Consider the following 25,395-nt stretch of genomic DNA (forward strand, 5'->3'; position numbering starts at 1 on the left):
CCTCAAGTTTATTTTGAATTATGCAAACCACATAAGCCTGCATTTCAAACTTTAAAAACAACTATCTGATGTAAATCACTATCATTTCACGGTTTAGCACTGAATAACATATAAAGGCAGGAGCTTTTGGCTAAAAACCAACCAAAACATCAAGTCAAATACAGTAAACATACTCCTTCACGTGGGCGTCCCGCAGCTCTCAACTCGGCCCTTTCCTAGTCTCGCGGTTTCCGATTCTGCGCAGTTGATCCCCGCTTCGGCTGAGCTTTAGAGAGCTGTGCGGAAAAACTGATGAAGTCCAGAAAACTTGTAGCAAAGTAGCGATTTGAGCAAAGATGAGTGGACCTGTCGTCGACAACGCCGTGCCAACGGGCAATTCTTCGGTTGCGATTCCGACAGACATCAGCGGGCAAATATTAGATCTAGATGAAGACGATGACTTGGAAGTTTTCAGTAAGGTAATATATAATCAACTGGTTTAAACTGAGATGATCGATCGCAGACTGTCGATCATTCCTGTAAAACAGACTCATAACTAGAGTTAAAATCGTTTGATTCTACATCATAAAGCACGTAGAAATCTCTCAGAAGATTTCTCACTGAAATCTGGGTGTTTTGCTGTGATCTGAAGTTTCAAAGGTCAGCGATCAGGCGCTGTCATGGTGTGTTTTTTTCACACCGGAGTTGTGTATTTTCTGTTGAGTTCGTCTTAAACTTCATTTGGTGCCAGATATTTCGTTTTAAATGGTCAAAACTCATCGCTCAGCTCAGTACAGATACAGCCTGTGTGTGTTTCACGGTCGCTGACATGTATCTGTCTATCTGACTGTCAGTCTGTCGACGGTCAAAAATGGGCTAGCAAACTAGACAGAACTCCATAACAATTCCCAGCAAGCAGTTAGAACATAGTAGCAATGCCTAGCAACAGTTACAATACCCTAACAATTCCCATCAAGCAACAACCACTCAGACCACTTTAGCAAACATTTGCTTGCACTTTGTCTGTTTTTAAGGTCTGTATAACCTTAAAGGGTTAGTTCACCCAAAAGCAAAAATTCTGTCATTTATTACTCACCCTCATGTCCTTCCAAACCTGTAAGATGTTCATTCATCTTCAGAACACAAATAAAGATTTTTTTAATTAAATCTGAGAGCTTTCTGTCCCTCCATTGACAGTCCACGCAACTACCACTTTCAAGCACCAGAAAGGTAGTAAGACATCATTAAAGTAATCCATGTGACTCCAGTGGTTTAACCTCAATTTTATGAAGACATGAGCGCTTTGTTTGTGCAAAAAAAAACAAAAAAACTAAATTAATTAATCTCCAACGCACGTTCACGCAACGATGTCAGCACTCGCGTCAACACAACACGCTGCTCTTGTGAATGTGCGTTGGAGAATAATATTATGGGTTTTTTTTTTTTCGCAAACAAAGCACTTGCATCGCTAGGGCTTGAAAGTGTCAGTTGCTTAGGTTGTCAATGGAGGGACAGAAAGCTCTCAGATTTCATTAAAAATATCTTAATTTGTGTTCCGAAGATGAACGAACAGGGTATCCGCGGGGCATTAAAAAGTATTAAAAGTCATTAAATGGATTTTGCGAAAATTACGGCCTTAAATGGCATTGCATTTTATTCCTACAGGCATACATTTTTTTTAGATAGTTTTGAAAGAAAATAATACCAGTTTATATTGAATAAAGCCTAAATAATTAATAACTTTGATTTGCTGTCGCAAAATATGTACATTGGTGTGATACACACACGGAACCAGTTTGGGTAATTGGTAATTAAAAAATAAAAACGTGACACTGATTTCATACAAGTGTTCAGTTAACAAATAGTTAATATTAAGTCACTTACATTTTAGAAGGAACATTGACTGTTTTTGTTCTATTTTAGCTGCAAAAATAGCTTCAAACAAAGATCATAGCAGAACCATAGCGCAACACTCAGCCTTGTTTTCATTACTGAATGATTGAATCGGTTGAGTCAAAGATTAAATGACCCATTCATAAACAACTGCCTCATTCTTGAATGGATCAGCCATTGGAATTAATCATTTAAATTAATGACTCACTTATTAAGACGGTTACTTGACGCCACCTACTGGTGGTTTAGTTTAATTTTCTAATTGTTTAATCATTTTCCCCCCAACATTTCTTACAATCCCATAACATTATTTAATGCAGTTGTAATTTTTTTATTGTAAATTTGTAAATTATTTAATTTGACTGGTAACAGCCCTTAGTGTCTTATTCTAATTAAATTTATTGATCGAATTTAAGAATTTAAAAAGAAAGATGAATCATACATTTTACATGAATCGTACAAGTGAATGAAAAGGCTTAATGTCGAGCCCTGTATGTAGTCTTAATGGGCCGTGTTTCAGTCACCATTTCATATTGTCTGACAACAAAAACAGAAAAATATATAGATGAAACAATTTTATTGAGAATTTGGTTGTATTAAAATATATTATGTGAGCAAAAAGGGTAGCACCAGAGAAGCACACAAATGTAAAGTGCTGACACTTGGCAGAATGCAAATGCAACAATGACATGATAAATATTCTAATTGCCTTATGACGTCATCTATCAACATTTACCGACATATATATATGGCATTAAAAAGCATTAAATTAGATTTGATGAAACCTGTAGAAACCCTGACGAATGTCTTACGGGTGTGGAACGACATGAGGGTGAGTAATTAGAATTTTCTTTTTTGGGTGAACTATCCCTTTAAAACTTTTTTAAACTTTCCGTCATAGTTTTGTCAGTGCAACATCAAAGTTAGTCTTGACAAACTTTCATTTGGAGTTGGGAGTGTTTGTACTTCTCTCAAACATTTTGGGTGGTGTTGTAATTAGTATCAGCAGTGAATGGTGTTTGTAGTGTGAGGTGTTGAGGTGTTTGTAGTGTAAAGCAGAAGTGAGGTCTTTGTAGTGTAAAGCAGAAGTGCAGTTTGTGCTGACTGTGGGCCAGTTTGTTATGACAGGAAACAGACACACAGGCTTCTTTCCCAGCAGCTGTGGCTAAACGAGAGGGATTTGCATGCGTCAGTGTTTGGATCAGGAAAAGATAGCAAAACAGTAGGAAAATCAGATGTTTGTCTCTCAATGTGATAAAATCACAAACGCAGCAGGTTTAAAGCAATATTATGTCCAGTTTTAATAATATTCTTAAAATGGCATCATATTTGAGTTCTGTGGTTTAGTAACAATTTTTTGTGCCTTTTTATGTTGTTTACTAAATTTTTTTTTTTTTTTTTTTTTTGAAAACTTAATTTTAAGCACAAGAGCTATTTAAAAAAATGTTTTTAGGTACAAGTCTAAATTTAACCATTATTAAAAGACCAGCAAAACATTAATAATAATAAGAAATATTTCTTGAGCAGCAAATCAGAATATTAGACTGATTTCTGAAGTCATGTGACACTGAAGACTGAAGTAATGATTCTGAATTTTCAGCATCATTACTCCAGTTTTCAGTGTAAGAGACTTATTTAAAATAAGTCTCTTACTTTTTTTTTTTTTTTTAATAAGAGACTTACCAACCAAAAAAATCTTACCAACCCCAAACTTACCAACTACACAAAACAGTGTTTTTTTTTTTTTTTTTTTTAGTTCTCCAAGGTATTTCAAAGAATACCAGGGTATTTTAATGGACATGGTACCATTAGTAATTTAGTGGTACTTTTATTGCTGTAAACTAAGATGATTTTTTTTTTTTTTTTGCTGTAAGCCAATCCCTGTCCAGTTGTTTGAAAACACGTGTTGTTTGCTTGATGTCTAAACACTTGTGCTGTTGGTCCCTCATGTGTCCTGATGTCTTGTATTTTGTGTAGGATATGACTCTCACAGAGGGAAGCTCTTTCAGCGCCTCCATGCAGACCTCCCCTGCTTCAATGATCAACCAGTACAAGTTTGAGGAAGAAGAGGAAGACGCCAGCACCAAAGATATTTTTGTCACAGTCGATAACCCAGAGAGTCTTGTGACGGCTATTGAGACATACATAACCTATCGGGTCGTGACCAAGGTATGGCAGATCTGAGTACACATTCACTCAGTCAGGTTCTGTGAATAATTCTCTCAATTTTTTCCCTCATTCTTCCTCACATCAGACCACACGGAGCGAGTTTGACGCGAGTGAGTTTGAGGTGCGAAGGCGATACCAAGACTTCCTGTGGTTGAAGGGACGTCTGGAAGAGGCTCATCCCACGCTCATTGTTCATGTAGGTGAAGTGTGCAAGTCTCTTGCTTGTCAAACATTCTGGAAGAATGAACACAGTTATTATGGAAGTCTATGGGGCAAGGCAATTTATATATTCATTTATCCATGCAAATATGTTGGTAAAGTTTTTTTTATGAGTGGAGGAGGTTCTAATGCCTTTAAGACATAATTTCACTCCCCTAATAAAGGTCTTGTCCACCATCACATAATACAATGACTTGATTGTGTCCCATCAGCCACTGCCTGAGAAGTTTGTGATGAAAGGAATGGTGGAGAGATTTAACGAAGATTTCATTGAGACGAGGAGGAAGGCGCTGCACAGATTTCTGAACAAGATAGCAGAACATCCAATTTTCTCCAGCACTGAGGATTTTAAGATCTTTCTCACAGCAGGGGTAAGACTCCTTTCTTTATTTCTTTCTGTCTTTCTGTTTATTTATGCATTTATTTATTCGTTTATTTTTAGGTAATTATTTTTTTGTTTGTTTATTCATTCATTTATAATTAGTTATTTATCTATTTATATTTTTAAACATTTTATACAACTTATACATTTATTTTATATTTATTCATTCATTCATTTTATTTTTATTTAGTTTATTTTTATCTATTTATTTATTATATGATTTATACAACCAATTATACATTATTATTTATTCATTTATTTTTATATTTATTCATTAATTCACTTTTTATTTACATATTTGTTACATTTTATTTATTTAAACATTTATGTATGCATTTATTTTTATATTTATACATTTATGTTTATGCACTTATTTATAAAATGTATTTTTTAAATTATTATTATTATAAATATATAATTAAGGTAATTTAGTTATAGGTTTGTTTGTTTTTTAATGCTTAAAGGTACAGTAGGGGTATTAAAGTTTAAGTATTAAGTATTAAACTTACACGTAATTAAATGGATAGTTCAGCCAAAAATGAAAATTCTGTCATCATTTACTCACCCAAGCAGATCTCGCCCCCCATTGACTACCATAGTAGGGAAAAAAATACTATGGTAGTCAATGGGGGGGCGAGATCTGCTTGGTTACAAATATTCTTGCAAATATCTTCCTTTGAATACAGCAGAACAAAGAAATACAGGTTTGGAACAACTTGAGGGTGAGTAAATGATTACAGAATTTTCACATTTGGGTGAAAACCTTTAAGTATTAAGTATTAAACTTAAGCATAACTCATCCTAAAACATATCTAGAGACCAAAAGTAGAAACTAGAGGGCTTTTTTTGACCCAGGCCAGTAAGTGATCACCTGGCAACCACCCGGAACACATTTCAGTTATATGTTATAATCACCATTTCTTTTTTGTGTTGATGTTCCACTGGAAGATTTTGCTCTTTTGCTAGAGACATTGTTTTCTTCTTAATAAGGACATTAAATCTTGCCTGCACACACACAGACACATAGACACACACACACACAGTCCCACACTCTACTTTACCCTGATAATCACTGACCTTCTGTGTGTTCACTATATGTCATCTCAGTTTTGCTTTATAAGAGGATTATGTTGAATGCACGGAGATAATGTGACAGTTTCTGTTTAGACCTGACTGAGTGACCTCTAAGATAAGTACTCTCCTCACCTCCTTTCAGTCATAATAGAGGAAGATTTGCTGTTATGGATATTTGACGCTTCGTAGGCTGTCGACCACATTTTCAGTCATTAGAGGCTTTTGCTGAGAAAAAGCAGTGGAAATGGGGGTTATTTTGCTGTTGTCAACCTGCATTATACACCGTTCCTCTGATCTTCTTTGCAGGAGTTAACCTCTCATAAGAAACAGGGTCCAGGTTTTCTGAGTCGGATGGGGGAGACGGTGAAAGCTGTCGCTGCTACAGTCAGAGGGGTCCGAAACCGGCCTGAGGAGTTCACTGACATGCAGGAGTACGTGGAGGCCTTCAGTCAGAAGATCAGCTCGCTCGATAAAGTTACTCAAAGAATCGTCAGAGAGCAGAAAGGTTGGACTTTTGTCCCATCCACACACTTTTCCAAGAACTCTCCTCCCTTCTCTTTTCTCATCTAGTCTCGTCTCATCTTTTTCTTACGTTATTGATGGGCAAAAGTATTCATATTGGCTGTAGCTGCTATAGAATGATGGGAACGCTGCATAAACTGCCTACTGCTGTTTTCACAGAGTACCTGGAGGAGCTGAAGGAGTGTGGGCCGATGTACACGCTGTGGTCACAATCAGAGGAGGAGCTGGCCGAGCCCCTGACGAGCATGGCAAGCTGTCTGGACAGTTGCTGCAAGGAGACAGAGGATCGGGTCAAACAGATTAATGATCATCTGATTCCAGCTCTTCATGAGTACGTCCTCTGCACTGAGACGCTCAAGGTAGACCTGCTGACAAGATGATCCTGTTTTTCTCTTTCTTAAAGGGGATAGTTCAGCCCCAAATAAAAAGTCGGTCATCATTGACTCACCCTCATGTCATTCCAAACTTGTATTATATTCTTTATTCTGCAGAACACAAAAAGGTGGTATCTTGAAAAATGAAAGTTTTTTTTCTTATATTCAGCAAGGACACATTAAATTGATCAAAAGTGACAGTAAAGACATTTATAATATTACAAAAAAAAAATTTATTCATCAAAGAATCCGGACCAAAAAAAAACAAAGCGAACCGAACTACAAGTGTGAACACACTTAAAATGATTTCTAAAGGATCATGTGACAATGAAGACTGGAGTAATGATGCTGAAAATTCAGCTTTGATATCACAAGAATAAATTACATTTTAAAATATATTAAAATGAAAAACGGTTCTTTTAAATATTTAAATAATATTTCATAAAATTTGTCTTTTACTGTATTTTTGATCAAATAAATGCAGCCTTGGTGAGCAGAAGACTTCTTTCAGAAACAATAAAAAATCTTAGACCCCAAACTCTTTAACGGTAGTGTATGTATGGATAAAAACAGTTGAAACATTTTTCAAAATGTCTGACATCAGGGTGAGTAAATGGCGACAGAATTAACATTTTAGTTGAACTATGCCTTTAAGTGTAGAATGTTATTTATTTGTTTTGGTTAAATAAAATGTTCTGTTCTAGTTTGTTTGAAGCAAATAACCTGCTTGTTTTCCTAGTAAAAAATCATGTTTGAATTGATATGATATTGACATACACCTTGACGCAAAGCTAAGATCAATACAGCCGGCATTATGTTTTTTTCCGAGGCTTATTACATATTTCATCCAACCTTAAATTTCATTAAAATACATTGATCACAATTTTCATACTTCATGAGTATTGATCATGGGTTTCCAGGCGGTGCTAAGGAGGCGAGACAACATCCAGGCGGATTTCGAAGCGAAGACTGAAGCTCTTGCCACGAAGAAGGCCGACAGGGATACGGTAGGTCTATTATTGACTCTTTCCATTCTCCACGTAATCCATCCAGCGCTGCTTTGAAAATTCACAGATTATTTTTAATAAAACCGAGCTCTAGCCGTTCATTAGACAGCACTCCTTTTTAAGCTGTAAAAGGAATTTGAAGAGATTATATAAATGTCTCCGGATAGCTGTAGATGTCCCGTCAAGCCAGACTGCTCTTGGAAAAGGACGCTTTTAAATATTACTCATATTGCCCAAGCTAATATTGCCATATTTAAGTCTCTTTGGCTTTTTGAGTTTATTTTTGTCCATCAAATATCAGGGGCAGGAAGCTTGAACGCTCTGAAAGGGCATTACTGGACAAAGAACCGATGGTGTCTAGAGAAGCTTAGCAGCATCTCGGCACTCTTGTCAATTTAATTACGTGTTTTGATTGAGCGCGGTCCCTGCTGACTTCTGCTGCTTACTGCAAAAGGCCATTTCCAAAATGAGAAGGTATCCCCAATGCTCTGATTTTTTTTTTTAAACCAAAAGAACTATAAGAGTATGCAGGTCACTCACAGCAGGTAGCAAAAAACAATAAACCATATGATATATTTGAATGGTGTCCTAATGCAAATACGCATTATAATAAACAATACATAATAATGAGCTGTGTTGGGAAACTTACTCTAAAATTGTACTTTGGTCAAGCTACTCATAATTTGAACTAGTTAAAGTACAGTCAGGCTACGTTTTAAAAAAAGAAAAAGGGGGTTTTTATTTTTTAATGCACAGACCCCAAATGGCTCCCTTCCTAAAATATAGACCGCTATATATTATTTTATTCTGTGATAAAATATTAGATGGACAATATATACTTTATAAATATTTCACTATTTTTTGGCTCATCATTAGAGGAATTTTAAAGGTGTAAACCTGAAGAGAAAAATAACACTATGTTCAATAAAATAAAATAATTTTGTTTAATCTCATGATTACCTATCAGCCTTTAGAAAGCAGGATAAAACAGTAAATTTTAACTTAGCTTAAAAGTACATAAAAAAAGTTAAAAACAAGTTGTTTAAGAGGACACTATCTTTTAAAATATATCAATGTTGGTCAATGTGGTGGTGGCAAAATTTAGTCACACCAGCAGGAAAAAGGGTCGCAAAATGCAACCATTTTGTCTCAGTCTGGAGCCCTGCACAATGTGAAATCATGTCATGGTGATTCTGTCTGTTTGGATGCGAAAGCAAAACAGCTTAGTTTGGCTTTCCAAAAATGGATAAAATTAGGAATCAGAGGTTAAGATTTATTTATAAAGCTGTTCTTGAGCAGTACAACCCAAAAGTTGGACAGCTTCCTGAACTTGGGAGAATACATTGCATGCTATATAAGACTACTTGCCACTGTGAAACGTTTTGCTGAAGTCGTGCATGCAAAGTTGATTCTGATCGATCTGGTTGATCATCTACATTTTCAGAATCCGACTCTGGCTCGAACTGATACAGTAAAACCCATGACATTAACTGTGATTACAGTTTCTTAAAGCCTTGAAAGCTGAAGCTTGCGATTATGATAAGGGACGCTACATTTGCGACACACGCTTGAGGTGTTTGGCCAATCACAATGCACTGGGTCTGCTGGCCAATCAGAGCACTCTGATCTTTTCGTGTTTCAGACAGACTGGGAATACAGGAGCTGCAATAATGTACAGTATGTGAAAAATACATTTTTTGAATATTAAAGCATGTTAACCCATTCTATTACAGCCAATAAACAAAATAATGAACTTTTGAAATAGCATCATATGACCCCTTAAACATTTTGCTACAAAAAGAAATAAAACATCAATAAAAATACTATGTAAATTGTTTTTTGTACCATTTCATTTACAAAAAAGAAGAGATTCACTAAAATGACAAAGGCGTTTGACTTGACTCAAGTGTAAAGCTACTTGTGCAATGTAATGTGACAAAAACTGTGATGTAACATGGTTGTTGATGGCTCGCTGCTTGCAGGGATCTAACCAGTATCCCATTATATAAACCCAAAATAGCATTTCTGAATTTCCATAGTGTGATATCATTAACATTATTCAACTTGTGTTTTGTGACTTCAAGTCCAGACTTGTTCATTTTCATGTGTCCATTGAAGGAATCTAAGGTGCTGAGTTTAGCATGGGACAGCTTGGTGGGACGATCCCCCGAGGAGGTCAAACAGCAGAAACAGCAGAAACTTAAGGCCGAGATTAAGGAGGTAATATTTCCCATCAACGCTTGAGCTTGGCCTTACTAGCTTCTTCTGGCTTTATCTGCTCGAGCGTTCGTTTGACATGGTAGATGGGTTTTCCGAGGTGACACACCCTGATATTTGGGCGTGTTGTTGCCTTGTCTTTGTTTCACACATTTTTGTTCACAAGCGTAGTTTAGGCCAGCTTTACATTTGAGTGCTGTGGTGTGTGATGTCAACATATGCGCTGTCTAACATGCTGTGGCTATTTTGAGTGGATAACCAGTTAATATCTCTCTCTGCTGAGCATGTTAGTGTAGTAGGTTTTCCCTTTTAGGGAATTAGGGTGTGGTGCATGTGACCTTTTTTCAATCTCGTCTATCTACTTTGTGCTAGAGACATGAATGAAACCTCAAATCATATGGCTTGTTGAAGAAAAGTGTGTTATTATTTTCCTTGGAGATCAGGACTGTTTTTTCCCATGAGGCTGGGAAAACCCTTAGTTATAAATCTTAACCTAATGGGTTTGTGTTGCAGGATTATTATTGTTTAATATTTTTTTATTTTTGTAATTTCCATTATTGTTACTTTTTTTTTTTTTTTTTTTTTTTTTAAGTTTAGGGCTCCCAAAGTTAATATGTTCATTTTAACAAGTTATTTTATTTTGTTTATTTTTTAATTTATTTTTATGTAGTAATTAATTTATTATTATGTATTAATTTATTATTATGTAGTTTACCCTATCATTGTTGCTTTTTAAAGCATTTTCAGTTTTTATTTTAAGTTTAGGGCCATCAAAGTTAATGTGTATGTTAATTTTAACAAGTTATTTTATTTTTTAATTTATTTTTATGTAGTAATTAATTTATTATGTAGTTTACCCTATCATTGTTGCTTTTTAAAGCATTTTCAATTTTTATTTTAAGATTAGGGCTACCAAAGTTAATGTGTTATCTTGTATCATTTAAAAATGTTTAACGGTAAAATTTCTCAGCAGTCTAGTGTTCTCATGGCATTTTCATATTCATATTTTCATATGCAAGTCAGTTGTAAAGGTTTTTGTTTTATAATATACCACCACATATCAAAAAATATAATTAAACGGTGGTCATTTTATATTATTTTAGTTTAGTTTAAATTTTTTCCAGTTATGTTGGAGTTAACTCAAATAATAGTTAACAAACAGTAGCTAGTGATTTGGTTTGTTAATATTATAGAGACTTGATTTGGGTCAGAAAGTATACACACAGAATGCCCTAGCAACCACATAGCAACACCCTGGTAACCACCCAAAACTTTAGCGGTGAGTTTTGCATGGGCAAGCAATGTACAAATCTCATTGTTACTGCTTCTTTCATAGTGTTTACTAGCAGACTGCTCGAGGTTTTAACGGTTAGCACATCGAGCTGGGGTTCTCATATCGAAGTTATGGGTTCGAATCTGGCTTGCGTCACTTCCTGATCCTGCTGCCCCCTCTTTTCCCCATCATTTTCTGTCATCTCTTTACTTTCGCTATGAATGGGTGGGGAAAAAAAACTGTAGGATGCAGTGATGTGCTTTCTGTCCAGTAGAGGGCAGTAAAGGTCACTATAAACAGGTGGAAGTTCATCATCCCATTTATGGGAATCTCTCTCCAATAGGTCTAAATAAATAATGCTCTTACTTCAGTAAGTTATGTAATGCAGTGACATTCAGACATTTTTAAATGTCCAAAAACTTGAATACCTAAATCCACCTCAAGTTTGATCAAGATGATTCATTCATTTCTTTAAGAGTGGAAATTAGAGTCGTTTGTTTGCCTGTGTGTGTTAATGAGTGTGTGTTTTAGTGACAGCACCATCAGTTCAGCGGAACTAACAATCTGGCCTGCTTGTCAGAAGGGAGACGTGGCTGTAGACAACGTCTTGTCCCTAGAGTACCAAACACAACTGCTGTTCCACAAGACAGCCTCACATCTGATTCACACGAACACACGCTGCAATGGAAATGAGATGGAGCTCTAACAGACAGCCACCTCTGACCTTCATTAGCTTACCTGTCAATAAACATCTCGCTCTCTATTTCCATCTCTTTTAAATGTTTCTCTCAGTCTTGGCCCACTGATCTGACATGCTGCAGCTCTCATAGGCCTGTCATTCCTGACATTACTGGGCATGTTTACTGTTCATCTCTCGCTCGGTTTAGACACTGATACTGTTGAGTGTCGTCTGGAGGTGCTTTCACCCCCAGAGAGCTCTCACACTAAATAGAGTATGATAGAGTTGTTAACGGCCACCCTGTGTGCCAATCACAAGCTGAGCAGTGACAGGAAAGCAATTGTGCGAAGGCCCTAAAAATACACAATGTGGCTGAAAGTTTGTCAACACCATTGTCTAATTACTGAGTTTGAATTGCATTTATTGGACATTAAAACAGTAATATTGTGAAATATTATAACTATTAAAATTAAGGTTTTCTGTTAGAATATATTCTAAAATGTCATTTATTCCTGATGACAAAGCTGAATTTTCTGCATAATTTCTTCAGTCTCACATGACCCTTTCATTAGAAATCATTCTACTATGCTGATTTGATGCTCAAGAAACATTCTTATTATTAACAACAGTTGTGCTGCTTAATATTTTAGTGGAATCCGTGACAATTTTTTGATGAATATGTAACGGATGTAGGCCGGCCGCGTGTAAACATTAGCCTCCTTGTTAGAGCGCCCAACTCCCATTCCGGCGGACCCGGGTTTGAGTCCCACTTAGAGAGGGCAGTTCGAACAGGAGGGATTACACTGATGCCGTGACCCAGATGGGAGTGAGTTTTAGGGGGGTGAGTGTAACGGACATAGGCCGGTAAGAGCTGCACGTGTAAAAGTCACTCCCCTCATCTCAAGAGGCGCTCTAGTGACTGACACTAGAGGCTGCGGTCTTTAGCCTCCTTGTTAGAGGGCCCGACTCCCATGCAGGCGGACCCGGGTTCGAGTCCCACTTAGAGTGGGATGTCTGTACTGTCAGTTTTGGTCACTTTAATGTGCCCTTGCTGAATAAAAATATTAATTTATTTACAAAAAAAAAAATACTGACCCCAAACATTTGAGTAGTAGTACAGGCAGTACCATATAAAATGGATAACAATAATAATCTAATAATAAGCGTATCTGACATAAGCTGTCAGATATGCTTAGTGTCATTGTTTAAACAACTTGTTTAGACTTTTGAGACAACTTGCAGTGAGCCAAGAAACAAATTAACTTAATTACAGTGACCGATGTAGTTGATATCAGCATAAAAAAAATTATTCCTGCATGCTCAGCAGGTTTTTACAGGAGTTACACTGCTCAGTAATGAAAGTTTTTACAACACTCTAAAATACAAATGGCTATACGTCAGCAGTCTGATGGTGGAAGAGCTGCTCTAGTAATATTGGTGTTGACATGATGATTTTTACTTGTCCGTTCAGAGCTACATGACTTATCATCTCTAGAGTCACAGGTCAGGATTAGGGATGCGCAAAACTACATATTTTCAAAATTGGTTAGTCGGTAGGTCATCTGAAGGATTAGTTGACTAGTCTGCAAAGGAAATCCTATACAATTAGGCGGGTTTAGGGTTGTGCAGCCCTTTCAATAGAATGAATAACAGATTTTATATAGGATTTTATTGCAATAAAAGGCAGCTGTAGCTTAATATGCATATACAGGTGATTTGAAGAATAAAAAATAACACTGATTCTAAAACACACATATACATACATACATATTTCATATATATATACACACATAGACACACACACACACACACACACATACATACGTACATATATACAGTATATGTTTGTATGTACTTGGTTACTTGTGAATGGTCTTCAAGATGTTTTTTGGCTACCTGATGACCTTCTAATGACACTGATACTGTAGAGGCTAACTGGACCATGCTAATCAACCAATCCTTATGTGTTCAGATGAGAGATGAGCTGGACAAGACGGAGGACCGGCTGGAGTGGGCGAATAATGCACTCAAGAGCGACTGGACCCGCTGGCAGAAGGTCATGAGAACTGACCTACGATCAGCCTTCATCGACACAGCAGAGAGGAACGTCAGCTACTATGAAAAGGTGAGATGTTTGCAAAACATAAGTCACACGGATATGTTTGTAGCAATAGCCAACAATACATTTTATGGGTCAAAATTATCGATTATGCCAAAAATCATTAGGATATTTAGTAAAGATCATGTTCCATGAAGATATTTTGTAAATTTCCTACCGTAAATATATAAAAAAAAGTATTTTTATGAGTGGATATGTATTGCTAAAGACTTCATTTGGAAAACTTTCAAGGCGATTTTCTCAATATTTTGACTTTTTTGCACCCTCAATTTCAAAATTATGACTGGTTTTGTGGTCCAGGGTCACATATTTGTTGGCAGAAGAATTTATTCTGATTAATATTATTAGTACATTTTAAATTTTTGTTAGTGTGGTTTTATAACATTGTTGTTGCCGCCATTTTATAAAAGCTTTTGAGGTTGTCTATTACTATTTTCAGTTTGATCATGCATTAAAATAGTGATTAAAAAGAGTGATTAAGATTAATTGAGAAGATTTCAGAACTGAGAGATAAACATTCAAAGCTGTGAGGTGGTAAAGACACTTTAGAAAAGACTTGGACAAACCTCTGACAGATTTGAGAGGGATGCATGTGGCCATCTGCCTGCATTCATTGGATATGTGCCAGCAGAGGGTGGTAGTATCTCATTTTTATCCCCGCTGACAAGTAATTGCACTCCAAGTCTATAAATGTTGACATTGCTCGCTAGATTGGATGCGTTTAAGCCGGTTCACTGCTTAATTTATCTTTTTTTTTTAAAAGGATTCTTCCTTTGCATTTTAGTCTTAAACAATAAATTATGACCTCAAAGTTGAAGGTATTTTGCAACAACACAACATAAAATGAGAAGCAAAGGAAAAAAAGTGTTTGAGATGTTGTGATCTCTGGTTACCTGCTGTGACCTTAGAGGCTCTAGAGACCAACCTGTTGTTGGACAGAAACAGATGAATGCGTTTATAGCGAGAACAGAACAAACTCTCTGTTGTGTCTCTAGAGAGGGTGAGGAGACATCCACTGGGATTTTTAAGATGGAAACAGACTTAAAAATAAGCTGTGCTGCAAGAACTGTCATTCACTGCAGTGTTGAGGGAAACTTTAAATGAGTAGTTTGGCAAGCTATGGTTTCAAAAGTAGTTTTGACTACAGACAAAAACAGTTACCAAGACATAATCTAGTAGGGAAACTTTGCAAAAGAACAAAAACTGGACTGAAACTAATTACATGCACTACAATTGGAACAAAAAGTAAATCAATTACAGGAGAAAATCATAAATGTTTTTGTAATTTCAGGTCTGATTTAGTAAATTAATTTCCCAGGCCTGACCTTAGATTTTTTTGATTTGTACATGACATTTAGGGGCTATTGAAGCTTGTTTTCACCATGGAATAAATGGAATTCTGAGAAAAAATGTCAAAATTGCGATTTATAAACCCGCAGTTCTAACTTCATATCTTATATTTCGGACTTTATAACTTGCCATTCTGAGTTTGTCTAAAAGTCAAAATTGCTATATAAACTCGGTATTGCGAGACAAATGTTAGAATTGAAAATATATATTTCTTAATTCTGACTTTTTTCTCAGAAAGAAATTTTAAAAAGGTAATTGCAACTTTTTATTTCACAATTCGGATATGACCTCGGAATTGCCAGAAATAAAGTCAGAATTGCGAGAAAAAGTTAGAATTGCAAGTTTATATCTCGCAATTCTGACTTTTTTCTCTGAAAAAATAAAGGTAATTGTGACTTTATCGCACAATTCTGACTTTTTTTTCTTGCGATTGCGAGATTATATCTCACAAATCGTGCTTTATAACTTGTAATTCTGAGTTCATATCAGTTCTGAGAAAAAACATAATTGCGTTATATAAACTCGCAGTTCTAACTTTATATCTCACATTTCAGACTTTATAACTTTTATAAAGTTTGTCTCTCACAGTTCTGAGAATAAAAAGTCAGAATTGCAATATAACCTCGGAATTGCGAGATAAAAGTTAGAATTACAAATTTATATTTCTCAATTCTTCTTTTTCAGAAAGACATTTTTAAAAAGAGATTTGAACCATTTTTTAAAGTGTATATCTCACAAATCGTGCTTTATAACTTGAAATTCTGAGTTTATATCTCTCACCTCTGAGAAAAAAGTCATAATATAGATAGTCACAATTACCTTTTTTATTTTTTTTATTCTGTGGTGGAAACAAGCTTCCATAAGGGGGCAGATCAATCTGAAATAACATAAAATAATGATCCAGCATGCAGCAAAGTGCCTACAGCGAGTAATTGTGCTGCTGTCTTTTTAAAAAAGTTTAAGAGAAAGCACAATTATTGTCTTGTTTACTTGATCCAAATGGCCTCAAATAAAACTTGTACATATTTCAAAAATTCTGTACCATAAACTTCAAACGCTAAATCCAGTGACTTATTGTTCTTCAAATGGATCCAGTCCATGCGTCAGAATCGTAAATAAATTGGAGATATCAGAAGATGGTAGTGAGAATTTACTGCTAAACGCAGCACATTTATTGCTCATTTCATTGGCCAAAAGTACTGCAGTATGCTGTGTTGTTCTATATTTCACAAGTAAAACTTATAACGGTATTATTTTAGTACAGTGCAGTTTTTAAGTACTAAATATGCATAATCATATGCACAAATTTGTGGGGTCTTTTGTGTTATATGGTGCTAGGCAGCCAAATAATATATAAACAGTGGTTTGATGAAATCAAGCTATTCATGCATCATTAAAACTGACTAGAACTAAACTGAAATTGAAAGCTAAAATACAAGAAATGGAAATAAATACTGCATGCTCAGAGGGCTCTGCAGACAACCTGTTCCTCACATGCTTGTTTTTATATGTAACCTCCAGGCAAAGAGGCTTTTTTATTTAATGTGGAAGGAAGAGTCTGACGGCATCAAACACAAACCTAAAAGAGAATAAGGTGTAAGAAGAGGTAGAAAAAAAGAGAGATGAGTAGACGAGACGGGCAAATACGTTTGTGTAAGAGAACTTCGCCAGCCTTAAAGGGATAGTTCACCCAAAAATATAAAAATTCTGTCATCATTTACTCACCTTCAAGTTGTTCTAAACCTGAATGAGTTTCTTTGTTCTGTGAAACATAAAAGAAGATATTTTGAAGAATGTGGGTAACCAAATAGTTTCTGGTCCCCATTGACTTTCATAGTATTTTTTTTTTTCATACTATGGAAGTCAGTGGGTACCAGCAACTGTTTGGTTACCCACATAATATAATTTGTTGTGAAAATGTTCAGTAAAGTTTGTTTGTGTGTGTGTGTGTGTGTGTGTGTGTGTGTGTGTGTGTGTGTGTAGTCCTGGTAAACAAATTTTTTTCCCTATAAGGAAAACAGCTTATAAATCATCCCGAATTATTATTTTTTGAAAATGTAAAAATGCAGAAAGTTTTCTGTGATGTGTAGGTTTAGGGGGAAGTTTAGGGTTAGAATGAATTATACTATTGTAATATTGTTTGTTTTGTTCTTTTGGGCGCTGCTACATTTACCGTTCACCCAGCTAAAGTAATTTTCTTACGACAAATGGGACAATTGCCGACATGCCAGTCTCCGCTGAGAATAGAAAAAAGCATTTTCCACCTCTGAATGCGATCACTTCATTTTCATTTTTCTTGTCCTCATTTTACTTAGTTGTGCTGGAGGGGTCAACCATTATTCTTTTAAAGGTTACTTCACCCAAAAATGAAAATTCAGTCAGCATTTACTCGCCCTTGTGTCGATCCAAACTTGTATGACTTTTTTTTTTTTTCTGTGGAACACAATTTTTTTTTTAATTTTTTTTTTTAAATTATAATATTTATACATGTGTTTATTTAATTAATAATTACACTTTTATAATTATATATCATTTATATATTTAATGTAATGTGTATATAATATAATTATAGTAATTAATAGTAGCTTCCAGGTCTAAATAAGATTACTACTGTGTATTTTAATTTATTATTCAGTTTCACATCTTGGTTTTAACCTATCATGAAGACGTTTGCATTTGACCTCACCTCTCTGTACACATTATGCTAACAATGCAAACTCTGATATGAGAAGCACTGCATGCTGGTGTGGGTGGATGTTTAACATTTGCATGCCGTACATTACAGACAAACACAGCAGCCATGTACTGCAACATGGCAACTTCAGAGAATTGCCATGGAGACGCCATAGCAACAAGGCTGTAGCTGAAACGATGGCAAAGACGAGGAAGCTGTCATTAAATGTTACATATAATTCAGCCGGCACAGAGCGTTTGCAGGATTTTCAGACAGCAGAAACGTTTGCTTTGTTACCAGAGTCAAAGCAACAGCTGATGCAATTGATGTTTCAAAATTCACATTTCGAGCCCTCGACCGTGTAGCTTCTAATCTGTTGTTTGCCGTTTGATCTGCACAGTTACGTCTCAGGTGTGTCTGTGTTGATGCATGTTATTATTCATGCATCGCTGCTTGATTACTGACACTTTTGGCTGAGCGCAGTTGGACTAAAGCGGCAGAGCTTGTGGAAAGATAATGACCCTCCCATTACAGAGGTTGAAACCATGTTTCAGACAGACGTGTTGCAAAGCAAACCCTTTACTGTCTAGACTACTGAAATGGCTATTGACATGCTCAATCTTTGTCAACAAACTATTCTCTTCAGTGCTTCTCTCCTAATCAGTCATCTGGAAAGGCCCCATGTATTTTGCCTTTATTATAGTTTTTATTAGTGTGTGCTTATGTGCAGTGCATTGCAAATAAGGCTTTTGTCATTGATTCTGAGGCTTGTAGAACATATTCTCAAAAGTTAGTTGTGCTCAACTTTTCTTTCTTCTCGGTTCTTTTTTTTTTTTCTTGCACTTCCACAATTTCTATGGAAAGCTGAAGTAATTTTCTCACGACAAATGGGAAAATTGCAGGAAAATTGCAAGTCATTCTTTGCTGAAATCAGAACAATGCATTTACCACCTTTGAATGTGATCGCTTCATTTTCATTTTTCTTGTCCTCATTTGACCATTTTGTGCTGGAATATATATATATATATATATATATATATATAATAGTGCTGTCAAATGATTTAATGTGTGTATACATATGTGTGTGTGTGTGTGTGTGTGTGTGTGTGACCCTGGACCACAAAACCAGTCATAAGTCGCATGGGTATATTTGTAGCAATAGCCAGCAATACATTGTATGGATCAAAATTATTCTTTTATGCCAAAAATCGTTAGGATATTGAGTAAAGATCATGTTCCATGAAGATATTTTGTAAATTTACTACTGTAAATATATCAAGAATATTTTTTTGTATGTAATATGTGTTGTTAAGGACTTCATTTGGACAACTTTAAAGGTGATTTTCTCAATATTTTGAATTTTTTGCACCCTCAGATTCCAGATTTTCAAATAGTTGTATCTCGGCCAAATATTGTCATATCTTAACAAACCATATAATGGAAAGTTTGTTTATTCAGCTTTCAGATGATGTATAAATCTCAGTTTTAAAAAAATTGACACTCATGATTGGTTTTGTGGCCTGGGTCACATACGTATGTATGTATGTACAGTCAAACCAAAAATTATACAGACATTTTTGATATTTTTAATATATTTTTACTAGTGGGTTCAGGACACTATAGTTCATTTATGTAAGTGAGGATAGCAAAATAAAGTAAACTGTGACATATTATACCCAAAAATTCTTCATACAGTGGACTACCAGTAAAACTAATAAAAATTTGGAACCAAAAATTATTCAGACACTTTGACCTGACCATGTTTTGCTTAAGTGTCATCTGACATAATTAAGATTAAGTTTTTCTGACACAGTTTAACTCTGAGATCTTGTCATATTTTATTACCATTTTTTTACACTAAAGTGAATAAACTGTATTAATGAATTAAATGTTCAAGGTGTCTGAATAAATTTTGGTTTGACTTTATGTATGTGTGTGTGTGTGTGTATATATATATATATATATATATATATATATATATATATAATTGATAATTTAAATTATTTATTGAATGTTAGAGTCTGTTATTTCTGCTGTTGTAATCACTATTATGTGTATTCAGCCTTGTTTTATTCTTTGTTTGTCAGTTGTCTTTTACTATATGAATGCACAGTTTAGACTTGTCCAAACATTAGCAAGTGAAATACGACAATTTTTTAATGCTTTCATATCAATCTCCTGCAAGTGAATGGCACACTAACGTCTTGAGTGATCATCCTTTTACCCAGCTGCCAAGATTCGGTGGTGCCAATCCCGATCACATCTGTCCCATTCAACTTTGACATGCAGTTTTATTTGCTGTGCTTAATCAATATCTTGAACCAGAGTTATATAAATGTCTGCTTCCCTGAACTGGTCTGCTTGGTACTGAGACAAATATAGCTGTGTCCTAGTGTGATTCGGAGGGTGACTGTGGTCCAGCGCCCTCACACATGGCCTGTCTAAAGTTGTTTACCAAGGTCACGTCACGTCTGAATCCTGTGGTGATGGAGTACATTGATTAACTGCTTTTGACAGTCAGTCGGCTGCAGCCAACGCGCCTCCAGAGATTCTGCTATGAAACACGCTCGCGAGTGACATCCGAGCGGTTTGGGCCGAGGTGTGTCGAGGTGTTTCGGGGCTTGGGCAGCGGTTGACGAGTCCCTGTGAAGACATTTATCAAGGGCTTAGAAAGTGACACCTAAATGGCACTCGGGATGAGGAGTGACCGCAGCTTCTGAATGAAATTGGAGTACCAAATGGCAGCCACTTTTCAGGCCTCACGGTTAACGGTGTTTAAACATCCATCTATTTCACTGCAGTCAGAGTTTTACTGATGTGAGAATGTATATTGATGCAGAAGGATAGTGTTCTCACTCACATTTGCTTTGGAAAATTTATATTGAGTTATTTATATATTTTTTTAATATAAAATGAGATGATATATATATTAAATAAAATATAATAATATATTATAGATTTATTATATAATTTTAAAATCTATTTATTTTATATATATATATATATATATATATATATGGGTCATTCATGAATAAGGATTTTAAAAGTGTAAAAAAAACATAATGGAGATATAATTAATTTTGAAGTTTTATTAAGTGTTAACAATGAGATTATGTGGTTTTTATAATCAATTAACACTGCTTTTGTCATTTTTTACAAGATGGACAAAATTTGTCACCAAAAAAGTCATTCGTTTTAACAAAAATTTCAGTTTTACCGAATAGGGGTGTAACGATTCACTCGTTTTCTTGATGCATCGATTACAAATCCTGACGATGCATATGCATTGATCTTGAAACATGTTTTTTGAATCGTGAATCGTTAATTTCTGTCAATAATCGATGTAAAATGCTAAGAATCGGATTAATTGTGATTCGATAGCGATTCAGTGCTTTAAAATATACAAACATTAAATTACTATGCGTGAATTGATGGAGACGTCGTGCGCCGTCATTCGCGCCCTCACAGCTCTCCTTCACAGACATGCGCTGCACTCTTTACCGCCTTTCACCGGATTGCACTCGCGCTCCTACCGTAGCTCTCATTGACACATTTTGAGAAGCCCACGTTTGAGCTCTCCTCAGGACGGCCACTGCTATTCACATGAGCAGGTGACAGCTCTCTATTATAACAGCATTAGTCCTGAGTCAAACCGATCAAGCCAATGATAAAGCTGCCAAGTCATTGCGTGGTCACTACTGTTAAAATAAAATGCTTTCATTGCATGGAAATGTCACCATTATTTTCTACAAGATAAAATACTCAAGTTTTACGGAAGTGGGTCATACCATTGACATTACCTGAGCAGTTGAAGTAAAACTCCGCTTATTCAAGGGCGCGCATTTATTGCATGGACAGAGCAAACACATAATGTAAGTGTCTAAATGCATACGCACAGTTCCAATGAATGATAAATGAAATTTAACTTAATGTTGTTAAACTGAATGTACGAAGGAAACTGCTGAAATAACTACAACATTAGCAACACTGAAATAAGAGCGCACCGTTTATCAATCAATCAGATGCGTATTAAAGTTGTGTTCGTTACTATAGCAACAGTAGAAACCCAGCGCGTTCTCTTTCAGAATCATCGTAAGGAAAATGTTCCGTATAAAGGGAACAAAGAGGGCTTTTCCTACTATTCTGTGAAGAAAGTTAGTTTAGGATTAGTTGGGAAAGTGCATGATATTCTAAAGTAGTCTCTCCATGTAAGCATTAGTATGTTCAATGTACATGGAACACTTTAATAAGGTTGTGTAGCCATTAACACTATCCTGCACTATAGTTAACATGAACTAGGCATAACAATACTTTTAAAGCCTTTTAAAATTTTGGTTTATGCAAATTGCTACAAATGCAAATTTTTAGGCTATTAAAATGAAGTTATGTAGCATCATTAAGAACTAACATGAACTAACATTAACAATGGACAAACGGTTGTTTTTTTGCCTCTAATCCCCTGAAGGTCAGTGAGTAATTCGCACCCTGACTAAGACACGTTGGGGGAAGCATTTCAATAACCCTATGAGTGCATATAAAAATGCAGAATTGAATTAATCGAATCGCATCGAATTTTAATGTTAATTGTCTCAAAAATCGTTCTTGAATTGAATCGAACACCTGTGAATCGATTCACGATTCATAGTCTACCCAAAGATTCACAGCCCTAATACCGAATGATGATATTTTAAAACAATGCTAAAATGCTGATATCTAGCTAACTAGCAAAAGGACAATCTAACCTTTTATATTTAGTACACGTTTTTAAAATATTACAACATTTTCCATGTTTTATAACGGTTGTACCGAATGACCTGATGTTTCGGGACATGCGTATGAGCAAGTGAAAACATGAATTTTTTAAATAGTTAAGAGAGAGTTAGTTACTTTGCTTCATAACCATGTGGTTCTATGCAGGTGTCTGAATGATGTCACATCCTGTCACATGATAATAACTGCATGACTTGATCCAAAATGGTCCCTTTATATTGGTTACTCCAAATGACATCAGTGAAATTCATTTTTCCGGACATTCTTTCTCATAACAAAGCAACAACTTCTACACATAATTTTAATACCATTTTGCACTGTTAATATGATGTTATAAATCATGCCAGAATAAAAAATATATACATTTATTACATTTTAAGATATTTTAATCACAAATGAAATGGCTGTATTGGCCTTTGGACGGTTAAACCGAATGACCTTTTGACACTTCAAAATCTTTAAAATACCTTTATAATAATATAAGCGTATGTGTCTGTGTTTTCTTGCAGTGTTTGGCTGTATGGGAGTCGTTCTTGCATTCTCAAAGGACAGACGCTGAAGGGAATGCAAAGGATGACTGTTCCTAATCTCCCATGGTGCTTTTAGGTATACGGGACCACCCAAGATGCTTTTATTTCTGCAGACACCAATAAGATTCATATTTAGAGACTAAAACACCAAAGAGAAAGACAGTTGCCCCAAACGAACATCTCCAAGCATTCAGCAACTGACCCAGAGAGAACAATAATGGAAGTATATTTTCCTCTGTCATCGGTACATTTGCTCCAAAGCACATTTGGTTTCTTTTGATAACGGGGAAAAATTACATTGCCAAATCTTTTATACTGAGACCTATTTTTCATTTTTTTTTATACAAGTACAACACATGAAATGAGAAAAATAATGCAATTCCTAGAAAATGAAGATGCACACATTATGGCTTTATTGCACCGTCTGACCTTTCTAGTGAGAATTGTATCCATATGATGTTTGGGATTAATATGTCTTGCCCTTTTGCAGATCAATGCAAATGCAGTTTACCTCTCATCAGAGCTGCCTTGCTGCAAAAACCATTCGATTAGTGTATAAATAAATATAAATGCACTCTGAATGGATGCGTTTCTTGCATTGGACTGAATTCATCATTGTGCTATTCCATTCAGGTTACTGAATCTGCATCTTTATGCAAACATCAAATATTGAAGAAGATGCTGACATTCCAGAATTGTTTACATGATTTTGAATTCATAAATCAAAAGAATTTAACTGTTGCCTTTGAATATAAAATGAGTGTTGTTTTAGATACTATGGTTTAAATGCGGTGCACTAATATCATAAAGTGTAATAAATTGCAGACTGGTTTAAAACTGCTTTTACAGATCATTAGTGAAATTAATGTCTTGGAATTATCTATGTATTCTTTGAACAAGTAAATTGTTATTGAAAAGATGATTGAAAGATTTTGTGGTGTTTTTATTCTCTCTCAAGAGAAAGTGAGCAAACAGAGCGGCATGTTGGATCCTAAACTAGGTTACAATCACAGCTTGATCACATGAAACATTAAAAAGCTCTTTATATAAAAAACCCAAGATCAATCTCCTATGTCAGTACCGTTTCCTTCACCGCTTTTACAGTCCTGCGGCAAAATAAGATGCATGTCACCCATGTTTGCAGCCCGGATTCAATGTGAAAAAGATAGTGTGCCATGGAATAATGGTAATAAAACATGTATTTCAAGAATAAAAGACTCATATGAACAGGTTCGTTTTAGTGAATCAAAATCATACAGTGCAACCAATTTAACCCGATTCACAGACAAATGACTCTTATGAACCAGTTCTTTTTAGTGAAACAAATACATTATTGTAGTTTGATTCATGAACAAATGACTCTTATGAAATGGTTCTTTTTTAGTGAATCAAAATCATACAGCACAACCAATTTAGTCCCATTCACAAACAAAAGACTCCTATGAACCAGTTCTTTTTATTGAAACAAATACATTATAAAGGAATTAGTGTAATTTGATTCATGAACAAATGACTCTTATGAAACAGTTCTTTTTAGTGAAACAAATACATTATAGTGGAATTTGATTCACGAACAAATGACTCTTGTGAACCAGTTCTTTTTAGTACAAATACATTATAGTGGAATTAGTGTAATTTGATTCACGAACAAATGACTCTTATGAACCAGTTCTTTTTATTATTGTCAACCAGTTCTTTTTAGTACAAATACATTATAAAGGAATTAGTGTAATTTGATTCATGAACAAATGACTCTTATGAAACAGTTCTTTTTAGTGAAACAAATACATTATAGTGGAATTAGTGTAATTTGAGTCACGAACAAATGACTCTTATGAGCCTGTTCTTTTTAGTGAAACAAATACATTATAGTGGAATTTGATTCACGAACAAATGACTCTTGTGAACCAGTTCTTTTTAGTACAAATACATTATAGTGGAATTAGTGTAATTTGATTCACGAACAAATGACTCTTGTGAACCAGTTCTTTTTAGTACAAATACATTATAGTGGAATTTGATTCACGAACAAATGACTCTTGTGAACCAGTTCTTTTTAGTACAAATACATTATAGTGGAATTAGTGGAATTTGATTCACAAACAAATGACTCTTATGAACCAGTTCTTTTTAGTGAAACAAATACATTATTGTGGAATTAGTG

At 35.2% G+C, this 25,395-nt stretch overlaps 2 protein-coding genes across 3 annotated transcripts in view; one reads left to right on the forward strand and one right to left on the reverse strand.

Moving 5' to 3' along the window:
* LOC127505766 (60 kDa lysophospholipase-like) overlaps nt 1-25,395 on the reverse strand; it is a 293,042-nt gene that overhangs the window by 102,416 nt on the left and 165,231 nt on the right. The window lies entirely within an intron of this gene.
* Nucleotides 202-24,153, forward strand: snx7 (sorting nexin 7). Of its 2 annotated transcripts, XM_051881579.1 has the most exons (10): nt 202-458; nt 3,850-4,041; nt 4,127-4,237; nt 4,473-4,631; nt 6,023-6,221; nt 6,398-6,597; nt 7,533-7,619; nt 9,738-9,839; nt 13,761-13,913; nt 23,211-24,153. In XM_051881579.1, the coding sequence occupies exons 1-10, from the start codon at nt 336-338 to the stop codon at nt 23,286-23,288; spliced, it is 1,404 nt and encodes a 467-aa protein (XP_051737539.1). In that variant the 5' UTR covers nt 202-335; the 3' UTR covers nt 23,289-24,153. The 2 variants fall into 2 exon arrangements, with proteins under 2 accessions (XP_051737539.1, XP_051737540.1); XM_051881580.1 differs by lacking the exon at nt 9,738-9,839.

The sequence above is a fragment of the Ctenopharyngodon idella genome, chromosome 23 (assembly GCF_019924925.1).
Source record: "Ctenopharyngodon idella isolate HZGC_01 chromosome 23, HZGC01, whole genome shotgun sequence".
NCBI lineage: Eukaryota > Metazoa > Chordata > Actinopteri > Cypriniformes > Xenocyprididae > Ctenopharyngodon > Ctenopharyngodon idella.

Excerpts from the sequence above, each read along its gene's own strand:
- snx7 (XM_051881579.1), top strand. The coding sequence starts at position 336 with ATGAGTGGACCTGTCGTCGACAACGCCGTGCCAACGGGCAATTCTTCG. Across the intron at positions 4,238-4,472 it reads ATCCCACGCTCATTGTTCAT|CCACTGCCTGAGAAGTTTGT; the intron begins GTAGGTGAAGTG and ends GTGTCCCATCAG. Across the intron at positions 6,598-7,532 it reads TCTGCACTGAGACGCTCAAG|GCGGTGCTAAGGAGGCGAGA; the intron begins GTAGACCTGCTG and ends ATGGGTTTCCAG.